Here is a 10,347-nt window from a genome sequence, read left to right on the forward strand (position 1 = left end):
AAAAACCTCTTATGTATCTTGTGTTTGTCAGGAGGTCTCGCAGAAATACATTGAGAAAATACGGTTATGATAATTGTTTTAGAACATGGAGGGTAAATGTCTCTGCAGTGTAAGAGCTGGTGTACAAATAATAAACTGGTTTGAAGTTCAAATGTATAGAAATACAAAATCACAAATGTTTAGTCTTGACAAAATTGCCTGACAGTAATTTAGTGGAATGTGTAAAACATACACTACCATTCAAAAGTTTGGGGTCACTTGTCTGAAATGTTTCTCATGATCTTAAAAATCTTTTGATCTGAAGGCATATGCTTAAATGTTTGAAATTAGTTTTGTAGACAAAAATATAATTGTGCCAACATATTAATTTATTTAATTAAAAAACTAAAATTGTATAAAACAAATTTTTTTTTTTTTTTAAACATTTTTGAAATAGATGACGGACCGAATAATTAAGAAAAGCAGCCATTAAGTGCCCAGCATAGATGGGAACTCCTTCAATACTGTTTAAAAAGCATCCTAGGGTGATACCTCAAGAAGTTGGTTGAGAAAAGAGTACATTTCTGCAAAATCTAGGCAAAGTGTGGCCACATTGAAGATGCTAAAATATAACACAGTTCTGATTTATTTTGGATTTTTTTTAGTCGCATCATAATTCCCATATTTCCATTTCTATTATTCCATAGTTGTGATGACTTTACTATTATTCTAAAATGTGATTTAAAAAAATAAAGACTAAGTGATCCTAAACTTTTGAACGGTAGTGTATATAATTTGTAAAATTTAAACATTTTGAAGGTTGGGAGTGTGAGGAGGCTTATTCAGTGTCAAGAAAATGTACGTGAACCCTTTGGTATTACCTGCTTTTATGTATAAATTTGTCTTTAAAATCTGGTTTGATCTTCATCTACGTTACAATAATGAAAAAACACAGTCTATTTTATCTAATAACACACAACATATTGTGGAAAAGTATGTGAACCCCTAAGCTAATGACATCAACAAAAGCTAATTAGAGTCAGGAGTTTAAACCTGGCATCGGATTAATGAAACGACATTAGAGGTGTGGGTTAGAGCTACTTTAACTTATAAAAAGCACTCAAACATTTTGAGTTTTCTGTTCCCGAGAAGACCGTGCCTCGCAAAAAAGAGATCTCAGAAGACCTACGATCAAGAATAGTTGCTTTGCATAAAGCTGGGAAGGGTTACAAAGTTATCTTGAAGAGTTTAGATATTCATCTGTCCACAGTTAGACAAATTGTCTATAAATGGAGATGATTTAGGACCGTGCTACTCTCCCTAGAAGTGGCCGTCCAGCCAAGATGACTCAAAGGGCACACTGCAGAATGCTCATTGAGATAACCCTAGAGTGACAGCTAAAGACTTGAAGGAATCATTGGAACTGGTTAACATCTCTGTTCATGAGTCTACTATACATAAAACATTAAATAGGCATGGTGTCCATGGCAGGATACCACGAAGGAAGCCGCTGCTTTCCAACAAAAACATTTGCAAAGACCACCTTGACACTCCACAACTCTACTGGGAAAAAGTTTTCTGGACTGATGAAACTAATGTTGAATTGTTTGGGATGAACACATAGCCCTATGTATGGTGTAAAAAGGGCACCGCATACCAACATAAAAACATCATCCCAACGGTGGAAGTACGGTGGAGGCAGCATCGTGCTTTGGGGCTACTTGGGTGCTTTGGGGCCTGGACCGCTTGCCATCAACAAGGGAAAAATTAATTCCCAGAAGTTGGGTGATGCAGCAGGGCAATGACCCTAAACATCTAAGTAAATCCACTACAGAATGGCTTCAAAAAAAAGAAAATCCACCTTTCGGAGTGGCCCAGTCAAAGCCCAGAACTTTACTCAATAGAGATGCAGTGGAATGACCTCGAGAGCTGTTCACACCAGACATCCTAAGAATATGGCTGAGTTGAAGCAGTTCTGTAAGAAAGAACGGTCAAAAATTACTTCTGAATGTTGTACAGGTCTAATCCGCAGCTACCGGAATTGCTTGGTTGAGGTTATTGCTGCCAAAGTAGGATAGACCAGTTATTAAATCCAAGGATTCACTTACTTTTTCCACAGCACTGAGAATGTTTAATGAGATGTTCAATAAATATATGAAAGATTATAATTGTTTGTGTTTTTAGCTTAAGCACATTTTGTTTGTCTATACTTGTGACTTTGAAGATGAGATCACATTTTATGACCAATTAATGCCAAAAAACAGCTAATCCAAAGGGTTCACATACTTTTTCTTGACACTGTAATAACCATTTGTTTTGTGTCAGAACCCACATGCAGGACCTCAAGGATGTAACAAATAACGTCCATTATGAGAACTACAGAAGCAGGAAGTTGGCAGCTGTAACCTGTAATGGAATCGACAACAACAAAACCAAAGGCCAGCTCACCAAGTAAGTGTTGATCACGATGCAAATAATGAAGTTTAGAATCCTAATATTGTTTCAGTAATATAAAAATATCAGTGTTTATTTGACTGAGAACATAATATTGATTTCAAACTAGACCTTTGCCAGAGTATTTTGACTTCAAATTCAAGATGTTTAAATTCTATAAGTGTGAGCGGAAATGCCTAGGATGAGAAAAGACGGCAGATAGCAGTTGTTGTATGTAGGTTTACATTCCATATTTCAAAAAGCAGTCGTCTGTTTATTCTCAGACACTTAAAACACGCTGAACTGTGACCTAGTGTCTACCTCGGTCTGTAGATGCTCTCATGTTGCGTTACAGTGTTAGAATGTGCATTATAACCCTGGAGCAACAACAATACATTCTTTGATGTAGCATGTATGGTCTGTTTATTACAGCTAATGCAGAAGAAATCAGAATAAATTACTCTTTATAACTTAGTTGTACTTAATGTTACAACCAGTCAAATGGTACTTGTTAGACTGTCTTCAGTGGAAAACATGGCAAATATTATTCTCTTTAACATGGAGTCATGATGTCTCACAGTTCGTTGTGTATTTATAAAGCTTTTAGTTTGTTGTATGTTTAAGTGATACGCAGCATTATAACATGTAATTTTTTTTTTGCATCATTTCCTGTTGTCTGGTCTGTTGGAGAGCGCACTGCCAACCAGAAATTTTTGTGGCTTATCTACTTCCGGTTTTGAGTCAACACGAATTGCCATTTGTAACCTATTTAACTTCCATTTTAGTGGCATACTTCAACATGTTCAAGTAAAAATGTCATGCAGGACTTGAGTTTATTCACAAGAAATCGACTGGATTGTGAAAGGTGGGCATTATATACTAGAATGAAGCCAGGCGGTTAGAGGGGAGGGGTTAAAGAGTAAGAGGGATCCATCAGTCGAAGTCAAGTCAGATGAAAAGGAAAGACGTCTCGGAGGCGGTGCAAGTTATTACATTTTGGTAAAACGTTTTTCAAAATGTAATTAGAATTATTTTTTTTTTCTTTGGATATCATGTACCAATAAAATGTGTACATTAAGACAAGAAACATGCTTTAAGAAAGTAAATAGGGTCCATTTTGATTTCATGTTGGCTTTAAGCTGATTACTTAAATGTCTTGAGAAATTTATTCTCTCTGTCAGTACATTGTTTTGTGACTATATTGGAGTAGGTTTATATAAAGATTTTATGTAGCCATGCTCTCTAACCCTTAATTTAAGAAACCAGACTCTTAATGCAAGCACATATGCATGAGCATGCGCTCACAGACACGTTTGTGGTCATGCTGTGCAGTTTCCAAGCATTCAACAGCCACCTCTAACATCAAATGTCTTTTGCAGCAAACCACATTAAAAGTGTTGTAATTCACACTAGTCTTTCCTCTTACTCTCAGTTTATAGATATCATTTTGCTCTTTAGTGCTCACTATGATTTTTAGCATGCTAAGTGTGTGTGTTTTTTGTCTTTTTAGAATTGACACGGTTGATGGCATGTAAGTGGTCATTTACGTTATTCACATACTGTACATCTCTGTGTAGTATGGATCCTCTCTCCTTCTGGGAACAGTGTCTTTCAGTGTCAGTTCTTGATGTTATTTCTCCCTTCTCTAGCTCTAGATTTTTGGGGGGAATATTAGACCTTGTTGCACCAACCCAATTGTATCTGTCAGGCCAGGCAAGGGGCCTCTGTTTAGCCAAACCTTCCTTATGTTCCTGATGTTAAATATGATCAAGGGGTTGTTTAATCTTCTGTCTAGGGGTGGAGGGAAAAAACGATTAACAGATGCATCACGATTCTTTCTCAAACAATTCTGTGTTGATCCACAAAAATTCATAGGAATTTTAAACGATTAATAGTTTTGTGTATTGAAAAAGCATATGCAGGAAACTGCCATGACAAGTGGATTATGTGTTGTGCAACACTGCGAAAAAGACATAGGGCATATCTGCAGTGGCATATATTCCACAAAAAGGTGCATTTACACTAGCAATACTCCAATATATCGGCCATGCCGAAAAATTATCAACATTAACTGATAGCCTTGCCCACTTGACCGATTTTTTTTTTTTTTTTTTAAAAGCGTTAACTCTCAGTCATGTCATTTTCAAAATCTACAAGCAAACTAATCAATGGAAAATGTGCAATTTCTAAAAAAATAAATAAATAATTATAACCATTATATAATATGTATATAATAATATATATATTATCGCAAAATAAACCCAGACAGGGTGATAGGGGTCTTGTATCATCCTGAAGGGGTTTATTTTGCGATAACAACCGGCTGACTATGCATTATTCCGCTTATTATATGGTTACTTAGTAAATAAATATATAAGTGGACATAAAATATTGATGTGCATTGACATTATGTAATTATGTGAGAAGAAATAAATTGCTGAGCAGCTGAAATCCACCTCCGGTTTGCATTAGAGTTCTGTTGGTGTTTATTTCGTGAAAATGACCATCTGACTCCTCATTAGCCAGCCTATTACAAGACTACTTGCCAAATTAATGGACATGAAACGTTGATTTGAGTTGAAATTATTTTCTTAGCTAACTTGTAAATATCGCATTGTGATCCTAATCCCTGGATATACGGTTGTTACTCATAGATGTCAGACCACTAGATGGTGCCATTGACCAATTAGGATAGAGTATTCTAGAACGCCGTGTAATATATATATTATGTATATTTTTAATGTTTTAGTGGATTAAGTAAATATTGGGTAATTTTGTTTTTCTGCTTGTGTATCTTAGTTGCGAAAATTAAAGTATTATTTGGCAAAAATGATTATTTAATTGGCTAGGGCTGGGAAAAAATATAGATTTTCAGTTTAATTGTGATCTTCATTTAAACATCGATCTTCATTTAAATATTTGTTTTGTTTGGTGGCGCAGAATAACTATAACCTTAAAACTATAACTCTCCAAAGACAGCAAAAATGTACGCCACTGGGGCCTGGGTAGCTCAGTGGAAAAAGACGCTGGCTACCACTCCTGGAGTTCGCTAGTTCGAATCCCAGGGCGTGCTGAGTGACTCCAGCCAGGTCTCCTAAGCAACCAAAATTGGCCCGGTTGCTAGGGAGGGTCCTCGTGGTTGCTATAATGTAGTTCGTTCTCGATGAGGCGCGTGGTGAGTTGAGCGCGGATGCCACGGTGGATGGCGTGAAGCCTCCACACGCACTATGTCTCTGTGGCAACGCACTCAACAAGCCACGTGATAAGATGCGCGGGTTGATGGTCTCAGACACGAAGGCAACTGGGATTCATCCTCCGCCACCCGGATTGAGGCGAATCACTACGTGACCACGAGGAATTTAAAGCGCACTTGGAGTTGGGCATTCCAAATTGGGTGAAAAAGGGGAGGAAAAAAAAAATACACACATATATATATATATATATATATATATATATATATATATACATAAAATTTGCGCCACTGGCTGAAAAATTGAGATGCATCTAGAATCGTTTTGAACTCCCTGAATTGGAATTGTGAGGCATCACAATTCCCTCACTTATTTCTCTCGCACGTATGTTTCTGTCTTACCTTTTTGCAGCTTTTCTGTGCACAGCTCACTAACTCACATTGGCACAAAAGCTATTGCCATTAACAGCCCATTCTGAGCTGTTTGCATCAACTTTCAGGTTCCTTTGGAACCAAGATGTTTGTTTGATGTTCATTCTCCTTTCTCTCTGCTTTAGCAAGACCGCCCATGGTAAGGCATCAGAGTTTAACTGCCTTAAACCTGGAGATGTTTAGCAGGAGTGTTTGATCATGGGTCACATTAAGCTTTCTTTATAATGAGTGGTGGACAATCTCATTACAGTGGCTAGAGGGCTTTGTTGATTCACCTTTCTGTCTCCTGTCTTCTCAAGATCAATTTGATGTCATTCTGTGGGACAGCACTGGAGTGCATTCATCTCTTGGGGAACTGTAGGTGTGGTCTCATGATTGTAAATTGTATGTGTCAATACTAGGAGCCCCCTCGCTCAGATGGAGGAGGAGAGACGGGAGCATGTGTCCAAGATGAAGAAGATGGAAATGGAGATGGAGCAGGTGTTTGAGATGAAAGTCAAGGAGAAGATCCAAAAGCTGAAAGATTCTGAGGCAGAGGTACTGGCGAGATAGCGAAACAACAAATTATATCGCAATATTATTATTTTTTCCAGCATTACACAATTTATGTTTATATATTTGCTCTGAAATGACTTGAAAGGGTAAAATGTTTTCTCTCTCAATTAGAAGAGGAACCATAATTTGGATTAAAGTAGCTAAAATGTTTAATGCAAGAAGTAAAATACTGTTGAAACCTAGTTTCATTTATGTGCAACGATATATTGTACAGTAATAACAATATTTACCTACATATAGTTTTAATAAAATATTTTAATATATGCTTAGTGTGACTGAGTTGCCTAATCTATTACATTGTGTGACCTGTGCAGCTTCAGCGGCGTCATGAGCAGATGAAGAAGAACCTGGAGGCTCAGCATAAAGAGCTGGAGGAGAGACGAAGTCAGTTTGAGGAGGAGAGAGTTAACTGGGAGACCCAGCAGCGGATTCTGGAGCAGCAGAAAATGTAAGTGATCGCATTACAGCTTTCAGTCAATCTTACTTGTTTCTCTACTAATATCTCCTATAAATTGTCCTTGTGTGTCTTCATGACAAAAAGTTTCTATTCTTTTACTCTGACATATAAATATAACCAATATGTCAGTATCAGCCAATATTAGTGCTTTTATTCATTTAATTAGGCCTAAATTATCTCATCAGTTTGTTTAGGCCGATGTTGGAAGCAGATAGTATCAGGGCTTTGATCAATTCATATAGTAAGCTCTTTTTCTGTACTTGGTTACAAAAGTAGTTACAAACATCAATCTTTATTACTATTCTTTTTCTATATTATACATTTTTCAAGCCTGATATCCTTGGAAGTTTGTAAAGTTACATATTGCAACTTTTAGTATGAATGCTGTTAAAAAAAAACACCACACAGACAGAATAGTATTTTATTTAGAATATTAGCAATCAAAATTACTTTCTGAAGAAAATGTCAGTGGTGTTTGTCTGTGCAAAAGTCCAAGGGTTTTTGTGACTGTTTTTTACACATTGCTATGTAGTTGCTAGTAGTGTTGTCACAATACCAAAATGTATTTAAAGTAGTTTAAAGCAAGTTCAGTTTTACTAATTTCAATACCAGTTTCAAAACCACAGCAAAAACGAATATGCTAATGAATTTCATGTCCTGGGGTGAATTATTTTTGTATTTTATTTGTTTATTTTTTTAAACTGAAAGATTCATTTATTTTTGGTACATTTCAAATGCCTTTTATGTACAGATTTTTATTGTTTTAGCCTTGTCCCAGACCCAGACTTCCAATATTAAAATATGAAAATGCATCATAAAAATACAAATTATGACATGTTTAAAACTAGGATAATCTTAACAGAGAGTGAAATAAACCGAAACAATTTTAATATTTATTGTATGGAAATGATTTCTATACATTTTTTAAAAAATGACATCTGTCCCACAGTTGTGGTGTCATTTTGTGGTGTCATTTCCATCACACCAAACAATTCTAAGTTTTTAAAAGTTAGTGCACTTGTTAACCAAGTGGACAAAAGTGTCAGTGTAGAGCACGCTTGAGATTTAAATATGAGACAAGTGATGTTTGAAGAAAACAAAGAAAAATTAAAGGAAATATCGTCATTTCCAATCTTTTAAAATGTCAATTATTCTAAAATGTGAAGAAAAAATATAATAAAGAATGAGTAAGTGTGTGTGTATGTATGTGTATATATATATATACTGTATACAAAATGACTTCCAAATCTCTTATTTACGTACATACTTTGTTGGTCATTGACAAATTACATAAACTAGCATGAGTGTGAAAAATGTTTGAATGAGAATTTATTTTCTAGAAGCCCACACTCCACAGTGCTAAAAGTGCCCGAAGTTGAACAAGCACTAAATTTAACTAATTTAATTAAGCACATAGCACACATGCAAATAAGCATGTGAGCATTCAAAGCCAGAAGCTGTTTCTTCTTATTTGTGTATGCCTACTCATTTTATCAGTATTTGAATTCATTATTTGATTTGATTTTTATTTTTTTTCCTACAGGACTTTGGAAAAGAACAAGAAGAAAGGGAAGATATTTTAAAAGCATTTTGAAGATGAGCAGGTTGTTCTCATTGGCCAATATCTGTGTAGCCTTCGGTCAGACTCAGAACTGTCTGTGCATTCTGGTGGAGGCGTTCAAGCTGTTCGTGGACTTCCACAAAAGAGTTTACCTTCATGAAATTCTAAGGCAAGCCAAACCCGTATGAATCTTAAAAAAATATATAAATATATAATGAACTCTATTGTCAAGACGTTTGTTAATAACTTACCACCTCATGTCTACAGTTCTATACAAAGAAATGTCTAACTGTTGAACTATACTGTGGTGATAAATTGTTTACTTATAAACCCAATAACATGAACCTCCAAGTGTTGTATGAGAAAAATGTGACTGCATGCCCTCTTATTTTTCCCAAAACAGATTTAAACGTAATGAATCCTGTGTAACGTGGCCAAATCATACAACCATAAATGCACAACATTTGCAAACGTATTTTTTGTTCTCATGGCTTATGATTTTGTTTTTCCTTATTGCAGAAGTTTCCAAAATATAATGTCTATCTAGACAATATCCTTTGACCACCTCCAATAACTTCATTAATGTTGTTTCAGTTATGATATATATATATATATATGTTCACCAAGACAGCTAGCGTAATAATTTTTATACGTTTATTAGAATACTCCACAGACTGGTGTCTTAAAATACACACAAATATTTTAATCTTTTTTTTTCTTCTTTTTTTAAGATTTACGCATTTCAATTTTATAACAGAATTCCATCAAATAAAATTGTGTAATTTTAAAATATTTAGTTTTTATTTAATGTTTTTTATTTTTTTACTAATTCAGTTAGATGGAATTTTGTTATGAAACTGAAATGCATAAATCTAAATTTTTTGAGTGCATAGACAACATCAGAAATATTCCTCGAATGGGTGTGCTTATGCAAGAGTCCTATCAACATGTTTGTCCGTATAAAATGACATGTTCTGTACAGTATTTTCCAGCTGTTAGGACAAAATGAGTCCAAAGCTGTTTTTTTCTTTCTATTGTTATGTTCTCCATTTCTGTATTTTTCATTGTATTTTTCATTTGTATTGTACAGTCTCTTAATAAACTTGTGGTGATACAAGTTGAGTGAATCCAGATTGCTGAAAGATGTATCAAATAATAAGGGAGACCAGGGGCATTTTCCTTTATAACGAACAGAGGTACTGCAAAGCTAACTTCCACCTTTTGCTTTGAGAAACTTATAAATGTGCCAACAGTAATAGTAGTCTACCATTAAAATATTTACACAAAAAAAGACTTGACCAAGATATTGAATTTAATTCAAATTAGCTACCAAGTGACAGTGTGAACTTAAATTCAAAGGCATCAAAACTTTAGACAGCAGATGACAAATACTAAACCTAAAAAAAATAAAACAAAATCACTTTTTTAAATCAGAAAAAAAGTGTCATCACACTTCAATTGCACTTGTTTTTTTATTGAAGATGTTTATAGTGTTAAAATTGCTCCTAGTCTCACCTGTTCTATATCAGTTGACTTGTTTGTGAACAGTACTAGTAATTTTGTACTTGTTTGTATTTGCATGACTGTACACAATAATGAACAGCTTATACAGAGACAAATAATTTTCCCTCCAACATTCTTTAATCATAATTAGACACTAGGAGGCGATGTTGACAAATTTCCAATCATTCCTCTGATTTCTTGAATGGAAGAAATTACACACTTGGAATATATGAATGA

General features: G+C 35.0%; 1 protein-coding gene across 7 annotated transcripts in view; it reads left to right on the forward strand.

The window, feature by feature from the left end:
- The window catches only part of LOC127453171 (septin-7-like), a 55,246-nt gene that overhangs the window by 23,002 nt on the left and 21,897 nt on the right, over positions 1–10,347 (forward strand). For 6 of the 7 annotated variants that reach the window (XM_051719382.1, XM_051719386.1, XM_051719384.1 and 3 more), the window contains exons 9-13: positions 2,305–2,430; positions 3,923–3,943; positions 6,436–6,571; positions 6,904–7,037; positions 8,590–9,803. In XM_051719382.1, coding sequence (XP_051575342.1) covers positions 2,305–2,430; positions 3,923–3,943; positions 6,436–6,571; positions 6,904–7,037; positions 8,590–8,629 — 457 coding nt within the window. In that variant the 3' untranslated portion in view covers positions 8,630–9,803. The remainder of the gene's footprint in view (positions 1–2,304; positions 2,431–3,922; positions 3,944–6,435; positions 6,572–6,903; positions 7,038–8,589; positions 9,804–10,347) is intronic. The other variant, XM_051719389.1, reaches the window with a different exon arrangement.

The sequence above is a fragment of the Myxocyprinus asiaticus genome, chromosome 15 (assembly GCF_019703515.2).
Source record: "Myxocyprinus asiaticus isolate MX2 ecotype Aquarium Trade chromosome 15, UBuf_Myxa_2, whole genome shotgun sequence".
NCBI lineage: Eukaryota > Metazoa > Chordata > Actinopteri > Cypriniformes > Catostomidae > Myxocyprinus > Myxocyprinus asiaticus.